The 19186-nt window shown below is 40.1% G+C and overlaps 1 protein-coding gene across 2 annotated transcripts in view; it reads left to right on the top strand.

The window, feature by feature from the left end:
* TRIO (trio Rho guanine nucleotide exchange factor) overlaps positions 1–19186 on the top strand; it is a 242366-nt gene that overhangs the window by 49535 nt on the left and 173645 nt on the right. For both annotated transcript variants that reach the window (XM_068670984.1, XM_068670985.1), the window contains exon 2: positions 15798–15872. In XM_068670984.1, the coding sequence (XP_068527085.1) occupies positions 15798–15872 (75 nt within the window). The remainder of the gene's footprint in view (positions 1–15797; positions 15873–19186) is intronic.

Raw genomic sequence — 19186 nt, 5'->3', positions numbered from 1 at the left:
TTTTGAATTTTAGTAAGCCTTTTGACGTGGTCTCCCCACAGCAACAGCTTTGTATTCAAGTTGGGATGCTCTAATCTAGACAACCGGGCTGCGTGTGGAGTGAAAACTGTCAGGATCATCAGGTTCAGAGGACAGTCATTAGTACAGTAGCTTTCTGATAGCTGGAAGGAGCGAATTGAGAAGATGAAGACAGCCTCTTTGTGCGTGAGAGGAGGAGCAAGAGACTACAGCTATAAACTGGAACTTGGGAGATTTTCCCTGTGAGGATAATTAAGCACTAGAAAGGTTGCCCAGAGAGGCTGTGGAATTTGGCTCTTGCAGGTTTAAAGACCAAACTGGATTAAATTCTGAGCAGTCTGGTCTGACCTCAGCTGATCCTGCTTTGAGCAGGAGGTTGTATTAAGTAAGGTTCCTTCCAATCTGAGTTGTTCTGTATTTGGAGCTGGTATTCAAGTTAAACAGAGCCGTCAGGAGCTGCTTTCTCTCTCAAGGTCCTAAGATGTTTCAGACACCTTTGTTAGTACTTCAGATTACTCATTTTGAGTTAGAGGATTTATGTCATGTAAAGTATGTAGAGAGAATCTGAATATCTGCTAGTATCTTTTGACCTTAAAGTGTAGTAGGTTATAGTTGGCTCTTTACAGTGGTGTCCAGTGCCAGGACAAAAAGCACAAACTGAAACACAGGAGGCTCTGTCAGAACATCAGGAAACATTCCTTATTGTGTGGGTGACAGAGCCTGGCACAGGTTGCCCAGAGAAGCTGTGGAGTCTCCCTTCTTGGAGATCTTCAGAAGCTTCCTGGGCAAGTGGCTCTTGGTGGCCCTGCTTGAGCAGGAGAGATGAATCACTTGACCTCCAGAGGTCCCTTCCAACCACTACCATTTTGTGAAATACAAGTCTAAAGATAGCAGTAAGGACAACATTAACTATTAGCTGATGTTGAAGTGAGTCATAAATTCCTGCAATTTGGTGAGTGGAGTAATCTTATCACTCAGGAAACTGAGGCAGAGCAGGGAAGTTGCTTCCCCATTGGCATTATAGACATCGCTGCAGGACCAACCCTGGTGAAGGGAACCAATCTCAAGAAAGAAAAGGAACATAAATTAGAAAAGAAGCAGCTGGAGGGGAAATTATGGACTGCTTATTATGCCAGAATCCCAGTATAGCAGTGAACAACTGTAGGTAAAAACACAAATCTAAACAAGTATTTATGTTATGTTGAAACCAAGTGTCTTAAGGACACTCAATTTAATTGCTTACAAGCCCTTGTTATCCTGTACACCTTCCTGTGCATGTTCAAGCTACAAAAGTCTGGAATGTAAACATAAGTTTTAAGGGCAGAGCTAAAGCTGCTGGGTTAAGAGAGTTAAAAGTTCAAGAGTTAATGGCTGTGACAGGGGGGTGCTGAACATCCAGAGTGGTTCTGATCAACTTCAGGTGGCTTCATGCATGTAGGCCTCTGAAGAAAGCTACATTAACAGCCTGTATGATAAATGTGAGAAATTTTCCTCAGATGAAGCATGAGATGTGTGGTACCATGAATTACAACTGATTTTCAGACGTGGCAACAATGAATTAATGTAATTTTTTGAGCATGGATATACGGGGCCTGCAGTGGCGAGTGAGCGAGTCCCCTGTGAGGCCGGTTTAGCTGGGAGCTAGGCCGTGTGTTTGGGCTGTCCTCGTTTGATTTTTTTGGGGTAGTTGTTGCTGTGGTACTCTTGCCCGTGTGATGCTGGGGAGGCCAGTGTTTAGCAACACATGGATACTTAGTCGTGATACTTACTCGTCTGTCACAGCTGCATTCATGTTCTGCAGTAACCCCTGGCATCCTAGTCTAAGCTGAATTGCTTACATAGTTGGCGTAGACCTCCTGATGTAATTGTCAATGTATGGTGTAGTGTTTCATGGTAAAATACTCTTTTCAAGTGCTTGAGTCATGTTATAAGCACGTTGTCTGGAAACAGCTAAAAGAGCATCCTTGTGGTTTCCTTTGTACTCTTGTTTCCTGAAGAAGAAGGGGGTGTTGGGGCTCGTCGTTTTTGTGTAGCAGACTGATGTGGAATCACGGTGGCCCTCAGCTAGGACAGACTTTGTCCTGGGTCTGTCAGGAAGGCTGTCAGTGCTGCAGGTTGATGCTCTTGCTTTGGCACAGATCAAATGTTCTCCTGCAGCTAATAGTCGGCGGCATGCTTTCTGATACGCCTGATGTCAGGGAGGCATTCTGGTTTTGTGCTGAGCACAGACAAAACAGTAAAAGAGGAACCTGTCTTCCTTTATTTCTTTAAAAAAAAAAAAATAATAATCTGCTATTACCTCTTTTAACAAAATCATCTGGTTTTGTTTGGAAGTCCTGGAAACAAAAGGCAAGATTCATGAAGTATTGGCAAACACATGCACAAATCTGGAAGTTGTATGTATTCCTGGGTGCTCCTAGCTGTGCTATGCAAGTTGTTAAACAAACCTGTGGAAGACTTGCTGACAGGGAGGCTGGAGTTTTTGCCTGCCCAAATGCTTCTGCCACACAGAGCACCCGCGACTAACACTGCAGATTAAAACTAGAGGACTGACTTAATAGTGGTCCTCTTCTTTAAGTACTAAAGTGGCCATGTCTAATTCAAAGCAAATAAGCACATTCATTTATCTTTGGATTAAAGTGGATAATTTAGGTGTTGTGGAGCCAAGTTTGAGTTCAGCTTTTCATGAAGCATTAAGACCGCAGCCTGTTAATAATGCTGAAGTTGTAGTCTGGTTGGATGTGGTGTTTCACCTGAATTGTCGTGGAGTAGAGATGCTGAGTACATTTGTCTGGAAGTGTTCCAGCTCTGGCATGGGTTTCTTGTGCCCTGTATTATTGTGACACACCGTAGGTCAGTCTTGAAAAATGGCAATTAATCTTCCATCTTTACGTTTGTTTTTAGTATCTTGTTTTTGATAACTCAATCCCAAAGGAGCCCCCCACCCCACTTTTTTTCTTCTCATACTCAGAGCTGGCTTTAAGACGTTGAAATCCATCAGTCGTATTACTATCCAGCTATGTTGGCTTTTTGATTAGATTGTCAAGTAGTGATATAATGCAGCATTTGATATCCTCAAGGTGAAATCAAGCAGACTATTTTGTTCTTCTCTACTGTAATTTGTCTTAAGTTTTATCAGCTGGTGCTGTAGGCAGGCTTTGTTACTCACCCTACAAATGCTTAGTGTTTCTTAATTGCTGATGTAGTTTATTATCTAAATCTTAGGTATGTGTTATGCTAAAAATAAGTTTATCAGACAGTTAATAATTGTTCAGGTTATTTGTCTATATCTGTAGAGTATTATATAGAAAATATTGTGGGGATGTTAGGTTTTTTGTTTTCTTTTGGGAAGGATTTTCTAGCGTTTTAGTGATCAAGACAAACTTCAAATATGTTGCATAGACTTTAACTTTCTAAGGACATGTATGTGGATATCCATTTAGATCATGGCAGCATCTTCTTCAGTAGGATAAGCATTTCAGAAACTGGGATGTGGATGTTCAGGGATAATCAAAGAATTCTGTTTCATGTTAATATGAGCTGAGATGAAACAATTAAGGAAGTAATTCCATATTTTGTTGTATCTCCCAGATTTTTGTGGCATATCCTTGCTAGCAAATTCTTGTGTATACTGAAGCTTTTTATGTAACAAATGCTGTTATTGCACGATGGGGATTATATATTAGAAGTCATTAAAAAAAAAAGATGAAATCTACAGATGATTCAAATGAGAAATTTATATATATATATACTGCTCATTGAATGGTCCTAGAAGCTGACAGCTCTAAATATAGCAGAAAAAAACTGAGAATGGCTAACGACTGTCTACCTAGTTGTAGAAGTTGAACACAATTGAAACCATAGTTTTTTATTAGATGAGTAGTTAGAGAGAAAGCTAACTGTTAAGCTTAAATTGTACTGCACCAAGGGTATTTCAGGTTTTGGCATTTGTGTTGTACTATTTCAAAGATAGTTTAAGTGCTGACACTTAGTTGTTAACCTTGTTACTTGGTTTTATTGAAATGTTATTACCTAAAGTACAAACATTATAAATTTCAGATTACCAAACTGAAACTTTCAGTAAGGAATTATGTCTTATTTATAATTATTTGCTTTTCATAGATCATAGATACATTTATTAAAAAAAAAAAAGTTTAATAGCTTTTGTTTGTGATAGAGTGGTCCATTTTATTGTTGAGTTTTGCAGCTACAAGGTTTCTGGTGCATGACTCTAGACTTGTATGTAGTCAGGGAGACTGTGTTTTTAAACCGTCGTGCTATCTGGGAACAGTTGCATCTGGGTATTACATAGGATTAAATAGCAATCATTGTCAAAGCCTATTTGGTAGTAAATCCAGGCAGAGCAACTGTTAAACAAACTGACAGTCAAGCAAAACTGTACAAGCAGAAAATATGCATCGGCAAAAATGACTTAGATTTAGGACATGCATTGTACTTCTTTTTTTCTTTTCTTTCGTCTGACTGCTCAAACAAGACTGGTTGAAAAATGTTTTGACTTGAAAATAGACCTTTTTGGAGAAGATGAGCCTAGCAGTTATGGAAACTACATCAGATTCACTTGGGACTTGAACTCTGAGTTTTTGAAATCTTTTTTTAATTTTTTTTTTGGATAAAAGGATAAGGATTTAATGCGCTGCTGTTCCTAAACACCGTTTAGTTCATCCATTCTATTGGCCACGGGCACTTTAAACCTTTGGGATACGAACAATGTGTTCTTGTAAGTGGGATACAAACCAAAAAACAGGTGTACTGATACTTCTGAATGGTAAGTTGACTATTCCTTCAACTTTGTCTTGTAATGGCATGTTACTGTATAATATCCAAAGTGAATGTGTAGCTATAATATGGTAGAATCCTCTCTACTTGTGCTTTAGTTACTGACCTTGTAAGATGGAGAAACAGAAAACATAGTTATGGTGGGTGAAGCTTGACAGTGCTTCTTGACAACGTGTCAAAGCAATTCTGTATTCTTTTACTCTCCAAATAGATGTGGGTAACACTTCATGTTTTAGCATGATGTAAGTGATAATGGCAGCTATGGTATTAGGTGTCAATCAAAATAGCGTGCTCGTAATATTAGTCATCTGCTGAAGGGAGCATAAATGCGGATACTGAGCTCATTATAAAAAAGGAATGCCTATGGTGTATTCAGGACAATAGCACTTCCTAGTAAATGAAGACGATTCTGGAGATAAGGATGTACACAGATAGGATAATGGCCTTCTGTGTCAAAATAGCACTGTTCACCTGACAACTATTCATTAAAGAACAGTCTTTGAGCCAGTAACAACACAGCGTTTCCTTGTTCTAAAACCGCTGTTCTGGAAGGAAAAAATTCAGAGGATGGCATTGTAGCTGACTACTGTAATGGAGTAATTCTGGCTTTTGTAATTCAACCTTAATCTCCAGTGGCATTCCTACAAGTGCTGCCGTCTGCTTTAGGTTAATTTTACTGTAATGCAGGGTTTCCATGATGCTGCTCTTCAAAATTTTCTTTCTCCTTTTGGAAACACAAAGGACCTCTGAAGAGCCTTCCCAATTCAAGATGCTAGTTGATGTGTGATATGTTTTGCTTGAATTTGCCATAGTATTTTAAAATTCAAACTCACAGCTGAGTTGCTGATGCTTGAAATTAAACATACAGGTGTGGTTGGTTCATTTAGCTTCAGATTGTGTTTGTTTGGTAGGCTGGAATTCTGGAACCAGATGAGCTCCATAGGCTGGTGCCAGAGCCAGCTCTTAATCTTCAGTAATATCCTTCCATCCTATAATACTTGATAAGTGTGCAGAGATACCAGGCACGTATTTGAATGTGTAGATCATACTTTCTTTTATTTTTTTTGATTGTAAGTTTAAGCATAATGGGCATTAAAGAAATCAGCAGTATACGTTTTATTTTATTATGTGATATATTGGTTTCTGTTAATTATATTTCTGTCAATCACTTTGTTACAAGAAATTTAAATGCTACAGCATTTAAATGTTACAGCAATTTAAATGCTTTTAGAGGAGGTATTAAATAAAGTCTTTATGTTCAAGACTGTTTCACAACTGAAATCCTTGAATTTGTTTCTGTGTAATTTACAAGTTGGTTAATTTAATTTGGGTTTTGTAGGAGAAAGTGCAAGAGCTACACTTGGAGGTAAAAATAAATAAATACTGACATTTCCTTAAACAATTTGTCAAGGTGTTTGTTGAAACACTAAATTGCATTTCTTTCATTTAAACAGGCATCTGATTTAAGATACCATCTTCAGTCACAGATTACTTTGTCAATCCTAGAAACTTGTAAACACGCTACTGATTTTTTTTGTTCTAAATTCAGTTGTTTCTTATTAATTCATTACGTGTCTGAGTGATTTTCATGGCTGTCACTGTAAAGTTTTTTTGTTTTGCTTTTGTAAAATAGCTCTCCAAATAGCTTATTCTGTTTTACATTTTGTACCCTTTTGCTCTCTGATGGAGCAGTATGCTAGTAAGAGAGATGCTCATTAATGGCTTTGTATCCTCATTTTTGAGGTACAAATACCCACGTGGATTCAGTGCCTTGATGTTGACCAATAACGGCCAGTAAGTCTTCTCTTAAGGAAGGCAAAGATGAGTATTTCAAATTGTGTGCTTTTTTTTTTTAAACAATAGACAAAATATGCAAAATTAATTACAGATATTTGTGACTTGAACAGATAAGTCTGTTTACTCTTGACTTGAACAGGTTATTTTCATATACCTTGTATTTAGCTCAGCTGCCTGTCCTGATTTAAATATGGATTTGGAAGTCTGCTTACGTGCCTGCCTGGTGTCTTTGCAGTGTTGGTGAAGACGGTCTCTTCCTGATAGAACACGATCACTTGAATAGCCTTCATTTCTGAGGCCTCGAAAAAATCTATTTATATTGAAAATTCCCCATCTCTCTCTCCTTCCCCCGCTCTAGAAGTGAAAATTTCCTCAAGTGTGTTTTCTCCTGGTTGACAACGTTTACGTTTCAGTAGGAAGATCTCTATTTATTGAACTTCATTTTTTATTTTTAACCAGCTCGTCAAAGGACAGCTGTACTTGATAATCAGAGTTAAATGTGTGGTAGCCTCTCTTCTGACTACCAACGCGATAGTGGTTAATCAAACTAAGAATCCTCAGCTTATCTCAAGCTACCAGTGCCACCAGAAGGGACTATTGGCCAAATTACATCCTTGATAGTGTGGTTGCATGGCACTTGTTCTTGGGCAGAACCCTTTCCTTCACTTTCACTGTGTCACAGCTTGCATGCACGCACATATAATCCCCACGAGCATTTAATGAGCTGTTGGTACCTGTTTAAACAGAAGGCTGTACTGGAAAATCAAAATATTTTAGCTTTGTATTGGACCTTGGAGTTTAGTACTTTGATTAAGGCTTAATGCTTGAAGTGAAGTGTGTCCTTTTGGAAAACTACAAGTAACTTTCCACTAGGTCTTGGTGGTTAGTTCACCAGCTGCCACGAGTTACATCCTGCCCAGCCTAATTGCATCATTTTGCATTTATGTTTGGTAAAAGGAGTTCAACTGCATGATATAATGAAGCCATAAATTCCTTTGAAATCAGCTGGTAGCTGCTGAAAGATTAAAAAGTAACATCACTAGGCTGAGATGCTGAGGTGGTAAAATAAAGCAGACTGGAAAGTTTTGCTTTCTGTTCAGAGGCTCGAGCAATTCTTGTTCTACCTTTTAGCTGAGTGATTCAGTTTTAGATACTGCAAAACAAATGGTCAGTGCAGGTGAAGAGCTATTGCTCATAATCATCAGTTATTTCAATGCTTAGTTCAATAAAAAAATAAAATCATGAACTTGATTTTCACATTTAATCGGAAGTCTTTATGAGAAATCAGATTTTGTAAATGCTGATATCTGTAATGTGCATTATTTTACTTTTAATTGGAAAGATAGAAAAAGAATCTGATTAGGTTAGAGAGCTCATATTCATAGAAGGTCATTGAGCCAAGAGCTTGAAGAATAACAGTTCAACAAATCTGGATATAAAAAGAGCTATTTGAAAAGTGATTTTAATGGCAATCAATTACCCAAAGAAGTCAAAATCAGGCCTTGTGTAAGGACAGGATTATCTCACATCTGCCAACAACAGGCTGCTTTGGTGGGCAGTTAATGCTTCTAATATTGGCCTTGTCTGGAAAGCATTTTGGACTCATTTGAGGTATCTTGTTGTACATCCAAATAAATTTGAAATAGCTTTGTTGATTTTGATTCTTAAATTACCGTTCTGTATAATATAATAATAAAAACAAAACTATCGAGACAAGTCAAGAACTGCATTATGATGCTTAACTTGGATTTTAGCATCATCATGCATATAGTTATTTTAAGGTTAAGTTACGGAATAAGTCCTGTTATTTCAAAATTTTGCTCTTTATGAGTCTCAACAACTTCATGTTTGTTTCCCCCTAAGGGCAGTATACTTATTAGTCTGCCTTGAAATCAAGGCAGTTTTGCTGCTGCTACCAGTATCAGCATTCTGAGATAAATGCATTGTGAGATAAATGTATACTGCTGCATGCTTGCTTGGTGGCAGTGTCTTTGAACAGTTAAAAGCCATGGAGTTCATCTGGGTTTCGTGCTCTCAGTTACCATGTTCAGAACTAGGCTGACATTAGAAGTGATTTGGGCTGCCTGGGATGCTCTGCATGCAGCTGAGTTGAATGGTCTAAGTGTTGCCTCTTCCTCATGAGGACAGAAGCATCCTGAGTCAAAGCATCTGCTGGAGGACGGGTCTTCAGACATCTCAAGCTGATGTCTGTGTACTTCAAGTTCTCTTAAGTAACTTCTGCAGAAGACTAGTCCTCCTGATGCCCTTTGTGAAGAGTAAATGGACAGCAGATAAAATGCTCCATCTATTTCTATCACTCTTGTGATAGACAAACTGACAGGTCAGTTTGTAGTGCCGACAAACTGACCTGTCATTAGCTAGGAGCAAGGCTGGGGGATGCAGTGGTAGTGGAGGTAAAAGCATAACAGGAAAACCGTGTGCATAAAGGACTTAATGGGAAGGCTCTTGTAAATCAAACGTCCTAGGAGATGCTGGCCGTATACATTTATGCTTGGTTAGGGAAGCATGAAGGAAGGCAGTTGTGATGTATCAGCTATTGAAGCTTTTGAGGAAGTCTTTTACAGAGAAGTTGCAGTCCAAGTCTTGCAATCTTTTAATTGGATGCTCAGTAACAATGTTGGACTCGACACACTTTTCCATGTGCTGAGTCCAGAATACGCCCATCATCTGTTCAAACGTTTTGAAAAAGCCAAAGGACTTGGGCTGGGAAAGGTTATGGCTAGGTAAACCTCTGTGACTTAATTTCTCAAGTTTTCTTTCTTTCTTTCTTTTTTTCTTTCTTTTTTTTTCTTCTTTTTCTTTTTCTTTTTTTTTTTTTTTTTTAATAATAGTAGATATTCCATTCAAATTGCCAGACTCTCATGTCTCTGAGTTTTGGAGCTCAAAAGCAACGAAGAATGCTGCCGCGTGACTTGACTACAACAAAAGTGGCTCTGTACCAAAAGCACTTCAGTAGAGAGTGCCTCTCATTTAATAATGTGTAAAAATAAAAATATTTGCCAAACTAAATAATGTATCAATGATTGCTCCTCTGTACTACTGCCATAAACTTGCATGTTAACCTTACGAGATGGTCTAAGAAGTAAAAATCTACGTATTTTTTAAAGTAAAGGTGAAAACAGCTTAAGAAATCTAATTTCACGTTGTGTTATTGTTACTGCAAGGGTTAGTATTTCTAACCACACTTGCCAGGTGACTTAGCAGTGCTAATTGGTTTTAGACTTTGAAATTTTCAGAGACAATTTGTGTGTCTTTAATTGTGCAAGAAACCAAAGACGTGAAGACAGAAACATTGTTGAAATCTTACCTAGTGCTTTTAAAATACATTGTAGACTTCTGAAGTAATGCATTCCTATGCATGCCAAAGTACATTGCTGCTTTTTAATGCAATTAAAATGTTAGTTAAAGAGCTTTTCCAGGAAGCCATGTGTGTTCAGAGTTTTGTGTAGAGTGAATCAGGGTTGTAGACTGACAAACCCATTTTAATCCAGTTTAAATTAGGCAAATTTGTGTGCATTTAATTAAAGTATCATAATTTACATTGCCTGTGTCACTGACATCATGGGGCATCTGTCTTATGAGGACAGACTAAGCGAGCTGTTCATCCTAGGGACGAGGAGATGGAGAGGGGATGTTGCCACCCTCCACAGCTACCTCAGGGGACAGTGTAATGGGGATGGGGCCCAACTCTTCTTGGTGGTGGCTAGTGGTGATGGGACAAGGGGTAATAAAGTGAACCCCAGGAGGTTTCATCGCCACATGAGGTGCGGGTGATGGAGCACTGGACCAGCTGCCCAGAGAGGCTGTGGAGTCTCCTTCTCTGGAGATATCCAAAACCTGCCTGTGTAACACGCTCTAGGTGACCCTGCTTGAGCGGAGGGGTTGGACCAGTGCACAGAATGGGCACGAGGCTCATTTATTTGTCATTTATTTGCCCACACACCAGCTTTATGCTGCCCGTGCCATGACGGAGCTGCGGCAGCGGCGGGCGGGAGGCGCCGCCTCCTTTCCCCCCCACCCCCCCCGCTCCCGCCCGTGGCTGCGGACGTGCGGCGCGGGCAGCTGCGCGCGGCCGGCCGTTGGCGGCTGGGAGGGGCCGTTGGCGGCCCTGTGGTGATGGGGGGGGTGGGGGGGGAAGCGCACACGTTTTCAGCAAATAAAGGGAAAAAAAACGGATAAAGGCGCCGGATGCCTGGCTCACAGGAAGCGCAAAAGCGCTGCGTGAGGCTCTAAGGCGCTGCCTTTCGTCGATGTGTGTTTTGAACAGAGAAGGGTTAAAAATAGAAAGAGAACCCCACGCATTTAGCGAAATCTGAAAATGCCCCCAGCTGAGAGCAGTGTCAGCAGCTCATCGCAGGCTCGTAATTCCCATTTTCCTCCTTCAAGGCAGCTTGTAAAGCAATTCACTTCTGTGAGGCCCCAGCTGGCCGTGTGGCAGCACTGCACAGCAGCTCTGCACTGGTGTGGTGCAGCTCAGTGCAGCCTGTGCTGATAGCACGTAGGATGCAAAACAACACAGCAGTGAAACGTTTCTGGGAGCTGCTGGGATTAAACTCGGGGTTTGGAGGTGTCGCGTTTTCTGATGAGCACGATTGTGAGCCTGATCAGAGCTGGAGAAGTGGGAAGGATGCTCATATCGTGTTACTGGGATTGCTTTAAATTAAGGACAGGTTTCATATGATATGAACAGCTGTAAGGACAGATTTCTTAGTGATAAGAACAGCTATTAGCTACAACAAATACTTTATTTGAGAGGTAGCAGGAACTAATCTTAATATTTTATTAAGAGGCTGTGGGAACAACACTGAAGTCACGCTCCTCTGGTTTTATGCCTCTAAGCTGTGCCCTTGCAGTTAACTGTAGGCTTTACAATCCTGTCCAAGAAGTGTGAATGAGTAAATGATGAATGCTAAGGTTAATAATACTGCTTAATGATCTGTACATCATTTAAAAAAATAAAATACTGATAGAATTCTTCATTTTTTCCCAAAACAGAAGTTGTATGTTTATAAAGATTCAGTGGCAGCCATTCTTAAAAGTTAGAATCCGTGAGATGAATTCCCATTTTATACCTGCTGTAACTGGTCAGCTGGAAGAAAACACAGTTGTATTCTTTGCCATAATTTCTCCGAGTTTTTTATTTATTTATTTATTTTTTCCAACATGAAATATGGTGTGAGATTGCTGAGCAGAAATGAATACAGGCAACGTCTATATCGGGAAGTGATAACAGTGCAGTTGGTGAACTGACAGCTCCAATCGCTTTATGAATCCTGTACTTGGACACAAAAGTATGAATTTATAGTTAAGCATACCACAAAAATGAATTCAGCACTTAAAATTCCATGTTAGAATCAAGAGAAAATGCCCCTTTCTGCTTTATGCCCCTTTTTACCCCTTTCTGCTTTATGAAAGTTCAGTTTCTTTTCTCACCTGTACCTCAGTAGTCTGATTGCATTTGTAAACCTGTGAAACGGTGGTGCTCAGCTCAGCAACCATTTTTACAGATCTTATTGAAGATCTGGGAAGAGTTGAATGTTTCTGCTGACTTAATCTGTGCTGGTTGGTACGTATCAACTTCAGCGTGAGGATGTGAAAGGTTTCACAGTGTCTGCTTGTCAATCTATTCAGATTTTGCTTGGAAGTATTTTTTTTCTTTATATAGGCTAAAACAATCTTTAGAAACTGACTAATTTTAAAACCTTTCCATAGCAAACTAAGAGAAACAGGGACCTGCCTTGTGCTCTCTTTCTTTCTGGACACTTGGAAAACAAGGGAGGGAACTTAAAAATAAACTTCTCTGGTTTGCCATATACAGTTGTTAACTGATAGGCAAAGCTGAATAAACCTACTCGTTTTCAGGAGTTAATATCAGTGTCATCATCTTTTATGGGAAAAAGAAAAAAAAAAAAAGAGACAAATCTGAATGAATCAGTCTGATAATGAAGTCATTTTATTATATTTACAGCTTCTTTGCTTTTTTTTTTTTTTTAATTAGCTTGAAGGCAACTTCTCTTGCAATGTGACTATGATGGCTTTATAGTTGCGGGGAGGAATGGCTCAGGTATGAAAATCTTGTAGTTAATATCATTCCTGCTGTGACACAGAGGAAATGCTGAAGGCAGCAGCATCTTGGTGCCTTCTTGCTTAAAAGTGGGCTGGCAGCAGCTTTGAGCCTTTCTACGCCAAGAAGAAACTTCATTAGCACAAAGGGGCCGGTGAAAGCGAGAAGCTGCACGGAACAGTCCAGTGAGGGGAGCAGCCTTTGTCTGCCCGGCAGCGGGTGACGTCACCGCCCGGCGGAGGGTGACGTCACCGCCCGGCCGGAGGGTGACGTCACCTGCCGCAGCAGGCGGCGGAGGGGCGGCAAATGGCGCCGCCTCCCAGCCAGCCCCTCCTCGGGGGTGGGAGCTTGGTGTCTGCTCCCTGCTTCGGTACAGGCGGAGTCAAGATGGGTTCAGGGCTTAGGGGTGGGAGCACCCCGGTGTCTGGGGGAATGTGGAGCTAAGGCAGGCAGCAAGGCACAGCGCTGCTTGCTGCGTGCTGTTTAGGTGAGGAGAAAGCGTTTTCTACCTCTAAATTCGCTGTCAAGCAAAGGAATTGCTACGGTTCATATGAAAGCCGGGCATGCTAAATTGACATTAAGCTTACGGCGGAGTAGCTCGGAGCATGTTACAAAAAGCATTTAACACTGGAAGTGTGCCTGTATGCTGTAGCAGTCAACTGAAGCACAAATATAAATTTCAGGTTGGAGAAAGGTATTTGCTGTCTTTTTAGATTGAGTTATTTAAGCACAGGGTTTTCTTGGACTCTTGATTACAGCTTTAGTTCCTACCTGATGAAAACAGAGGACGTGTACAACTGGAGGCAGGTTCCCTAAAATATTGCTAACCCACAGCCAGTACTCTGGGCGATGGCAAGAGGTCCCTTTTGAGCCACCTTAAGCTCCTAGGAGCCAAAGTGCAACCATGGAGCCGTGTGAGTGCAAAATCCTGCTTGATGCCTGCAGCTCAGAAGTGCTCTGAGCAGCTGGGGGTTGCCTGAGGATCCGTCCCGCTCCCAGCCCTGCCTCTCTGAGAGCTTGTATCCCATTTGGTGGTCATGAGGAAAAACAAAACCAACAGAAAACGTAGACAGTGAGTGGAAGAGTTGTTTAGTTTTGCTCCATTCACAGTGGGTGGTGAGGCAATATTCCAGCTGAACACTTGCAGTGATCTGGAGGGACTCTGCCATGGCCTACATTCGTGGCATTTCTGACAGACGTGTCTAATGCATTTTTAAAACATCCCCAGCAGTTGCCGGTCCACAGGCAGTCAATCTCCTGTGCTACTTCACTCTTCTTTCGTTTACAAAACTTCACGTCCCACGCCATAAATGTCTTGCTGTGGTTCTGGACAGCTTACTTTTGCCGCCAGTGGACTTGCATGTGTTTTGTGCGCCGCTACCATGTCTCCCCTCAATTCTTCACAGACAATGCTTTGGTTTGGTCCTTCCTCATAGCTCATGACCTATAAACACCCAGCTGGCTGTGTTCCTCAGGTGTTTGGTTTGGTGTAGGTTTTGAAGGATAGTGCCTGCGACTAGCTACAGTGGCACAGAAATCTCAGGATTACCAACTGGAACAGGAAACCTGTTGAGTGTTTGATGTGTATGATGCCTGTATTTATAAGTCTTGTATTTTTCATGCACTCGTATGTTACTTCCAGGTTTTAGCTCAGAAGCATGCAGCTGTTTTGTTAAGGCTCAGAGGCTTGAGACAAAGGGATATGAAACATTTTGGGTATTTTTGAGAAGTGATAGCTTGCTTCAGATGTTTTGCTGCACTCGCTAGAGGGATTGCACAGAGAAAGAGCGGTTCATTTTAGAAAATAATGCCACGTGCATACCTGAGCCTACTCTTGTAAGAATTCCCAGAAACTATAAATAACGAAGAAGCTTATTTTACCTTTTAGATATCTCAAACTGTTGCTTTGAGGAACACAACAACTGTGCTCTAACAGGCTCTTGGGGCTATTCTTACTAAACAGCAACCGGCACTTCTGGGTTTCAGCTGTGGTAAAGAAATAAGTGCTTCCCACTTAACCCCAGAAAACAGACCTTCTTCAGACATGACTTCGTTCTTGTAGTAGTTTAAAAAAAATAAGAAAAAAGTGGGGTTCAGATTACTGAGTATCATAACATACATGTATTCTATAACTTGATAAGTAACCTTTGCTTGATGGCATGATGGCTCTTTGAGGTGCTTAATTTCTCATTGTTTATTTAAAAATAAGAGACGTGAATCCTGAGAGACTGGGAAAAGTCACAGGGGCATTTAGTTAAAGTGTGGGTACAGAACCACCCAGTTTGTGTACGATGAACCAGCTTGGCCCAGAAGCAGCTAATGTCATATTGTACAGATCAATATGGAATTTACAATCATAAATATAATGCTTCCTCAATCTCTGTTGTGAAGAGAAAGTTTATAATCTGTCCACGGAAATGTAATAGAAGAAAAGAAAAGGGCAAACTGGTGATATACAGCTTTGCAAAACTGACAGTAATAGCTCATCCTAGGGACCATTTCAAACTGTGTGTAGAGTTAATAAGGCAAAGTGTGCTCTGGTACGAGATACTACTCTTGCAGGCAGCAGAGAAGCTGTAGTTTGATCTCTGATTCTGCTTAGGGAAGTAACATGACGAACGTTGGATTTAAATGGTGTTGCTGTGTTAGCTTTAAAAATACATTTTAAAAATATATATAATGATGGAAAATGGCTGGTACCTGCTTTTAAGGAACCTACTCTTATGAGCTTTATATTACTCCTTTGCTGGAGCAGAAAGTGGGAGATGAAGTTGGAATGCCTAAAAGTAACAGGAGCCAAGTGACAGTTTTTATGTACTGACAGAAAAGGCTAATTCCCATGTCCTGTTTTCTAAGGATCCTTGCTAGGATACTACGATGTTTGTGTTAAGCTAGTCAAAGTGGTGATTTCTTTATTAATAATTTTAAAAGCTTTATGGTTTATTTTTCACAGCCTTTTTTTTGTAAGATTATTTTAATTCCTGTCAGCGTAACATGGAGATTGTGTTCCAAGGGTAAATGTTGCACAGTTATTTTCATTAAATGTAGCAGCTAAATCTCCGAATTTCTGACTAATTACCTTGTCTTGTTCATTTTTCAGGGTTTCGCAAAAATGATGAAATGAAGGCTATGGAAGTTTTGCCAATTTTAAAGGAAAAAGTTGCATACCTTTCAGGTACAGTTATTTTCTTCTGTTGTGTAATGCATAACTCTGTTATTAGTCACATACAAAATAGCATTTAAATACTATAAATATCATTGCAAAAATCACAGGAATACAGGAGAGCAACTAATATAGCTAGGTATCCCAAATGTAACATGAGCGAAAGGATCTGCAATAACGAAGTTACGTGTTGCGTTGAATGTGGAGCATACTGCTTGTACCTGCATATCCAGCAGCATTGTTTGGAACAACCTGGACTGTAGTCATATCTGTTCTTGTTCCTCTGTTGGAGAGTTTTGCAGAGTTGGCTTTGTTATTGGTCATTCTGAGGCATGGGAGAAATGTCTGTGTAGCAGAGGTGAAACTTCGGTGCATCTCCTTTGAAGCACATACAATATCTTCAAGGTAAAATGAGTTCGCATCTAATTTTAGCTACCTCTAGAATACACCTTGAAGTTAGTTGATTACTTAAGAGGGAGTAGCAGAGGATTTAAAAGTGGGGCTCAGATTAATGAATATTATAATTTATTTTATAACTGGATAAGTAACTTGATAGAATGATGGCTATTTGAGGTGCTTATTCTTGTGAACTGCATTTTGGGTGTGACTTTCTGAAGTAAGTACATCCAAATCTGTTGGGATTAATCAGCATCATGCTCTTTGCCGTAATCTTAGCGTCAGGTGATTTAGAAGACAGTCTCATATTTGAAAGGTTTTTCTCAGAGGAGGCAGGTTCAGGATAAATAATTTGTCAGGAACTCCAGAAATAAGACTCATATCTGTAAATGTTAAAGTACACAAAATAATCCCTGATCCGGCACTTTATAGAGATTTGCTGTGCGTGGATGATGACGCTTGCGAGAACAGTGTGGAGTTCACAGTACTGCATTCTGTCCGCTCTGCTGAGTCAAGTGTCATTGTAAAACAAGAAAGACGTTTTTATAAAACATCTTGTCCTGGTAACTCTAGTGACTGACATAACAGACTGCCCAGGGTCAATTTCCTTGGTAGTCCAGAAACTCCTGATTCTTTTCCTTATGGATTGTAATGCTGGTGAAGGTGTGCTTAAAACGGTATTTTCTGAGGAAAAAAAGAGAAAACAGATTTAAACACAGAATTTCAGTCCCTCGTTGCCCTTCTGTTTTGTCCCTGCTTTATGGCATTTTATGAAAACTTTAATCCGTTTCCATTCCAAGACTTCTAAATTTCCAGATTGTCCAGAGCTTAGTTTAGACCCCATAGGAGGGCACTGAAAGATGATAGGTTTTCTCTAATGTGATTTTGTAACATTATGCCCTTCTCAAAAAGCACTAATATGGTAAAAGTAAAAAAGCCGAGTGAAAGCTGGAGATGCATTTCAGTGGAGATGATGGATTGTGAACCAGAGGAGATGAGATGTAGGCAGAAATGGTTGCCAGTGAGCCCGTGTGAAGGTAGTAACTTCTGACAGAAGAATGGAGCAAACAGCTGGGGACAGTGAGGCTGGCTGGAGCTGACCTGCCAAAATCCATAGTTTCACATTTCCATTGCAAGTGGTTCTCAATTGAAATGAGATATATTAGTAATGCAAGTGATTAATATCTTCCCTACCACTTCCCCCAACAAACAAAGTAACACCACCTCTAGGGCTTAACCATTTTGGAATAAGATCTGTCCAGCCTTCAATCTAGGAACACAAAGGTACCTGAGACCCACTGAACTACTGATTTACAGAGGCTTTCAATGTGCATCCTATGTTTTCCTCAAAAATACAGCTTTTGCTTTAATACTGAGTATTAATATTTTTAAGTACAGTAACTGGTTAAGTAGGAAAAAAGATATTGCAAGTATCTTTACTAAAACTGCCTAAAGAAAACTAAGCTGTCTTTGCTAAAACCTGTAATACTCCCATTAAAGCTAAGATCCACAAACATCACTATGGTTTCTGTAGTTTTTTCTCCAATGTTGTGTTGGAGCTCTGGTAGAGCTGTTGCAACATGTTCAGAGTAGATTCTCAAGTGCCTTCTTAAGGAGAAATAAAGTATGACAATCAATAGTGCAAAGAAATGTGCTTCTTCTATAGAGCAGGAAAGTCACATAAATAGCACTGTCTGAAGAAAAAAAAAGAGCGCTTTTGATTCTTGGTTCATGTCCCATCTTTTGTCTGTCTGCTTTCTCAAATGAGGCCAGCCTTCTCAAAGTTAAATGAGTAAGAATGGTCTGTATGGCAGTATATTCACCTTTGTGTTCTTGGAATACTAAGGACACTGATTTTTATACAATGATGACTTCATTGAGTACTTTCTGAGAGCAGCTTATTTGAAATAAGAGGTCTGAAAGTCATTGCTGGAAAGTCAGAGACTCCCAGCTCCACCAGGAATTTGGGAACCTACTGCAGCATTTCTGCCTACGTTGCTCCTGTTTTGAGCACCAGACTGTTTCGACCATAGGTATTTCCTAAGTCATTCTTGGAATAATGTTTTGACAGAATCTGAAATCCTAGTGCATTAGGAGTTAAAGCACTTGATTTCAGATACCTTCCCCTGAGTTATCATTTTTACTCCAACTGCACCATAATGCAGTTAAACTGTATTGGACACCTCCCCTTTCTGCTTCCAACAGGTGCCTCTTCAGGCTGAGTTAGGCTGTAATTCTGTATTGCTTTGTTTCGGTCCTTCCATTTATTCTTCCCATTTGTTTTCAAGTGGATACGTTTTACATGCCTACTCAGCGTTATTTCTTTCTTTCTCTTTGCACAGTCTGAGCACTTCATCACTTTTCAAAAGACTGTTTGTCATTGCTTTTTCTCTACCACAAACCACAGTGGGTCTGATGTGATTCACTCTTGGTTTCTTCTTCATTGTTGCAATCCAGTTTAGCCCCTTTTATTGATCTGTTAATGATGTGTTTTTGTAAATAAAAAAAAGAAGTGTGTTTTCATAGTCTAGCACATCTGACGATATATTTAGACAGAAGAGAATTCTGCCACCTTGTCTCAGTTATTTGCGGCACAGGCCAGGATAAGTGGGTTTTTGTTTGTCTGTTTTCAAAGAACTTTAAACGAAATGCTTCCCAATAAACAATGTACAAATGAGGACTGTGATGTGGTTACTCATCTGGACTTGTTAAAATCTGTGGGCTCTGTTTGCATCTTAAAGTATGTTAGCATATATCTGCGATGCTCAAACTGCTAAAGCAGGGTGAAGTTAATGACTGAGATGACAGGGTGAGAAGGGGAGATGTAGTCTCTGAACGAGAATTCAAATCTGAAGCAGATCTGCAGGTATTTTGTGCTAGGACAGGAGGCAGTGAGGTGCAGAACAAATACTTCTGTCAGGTGTTGTGGC

This window comes from Anas acuta, chromosome 2 (assembly GCF_963932015.1).
Source record: "Anas acuta chromosome 2, bAnaAcu1.1, whole genome shotgun sequence".
NCBI lineage: Eukaryota > Metazoa > Chordata > Aves > Anseriformes > Anatidae > Anas > Anas acuta.
The sequence above is the reverse complement of the archived record's forward strand: the minus strand, read 5'-3'. Positions and strand labels throughout refer to the sequence as shown.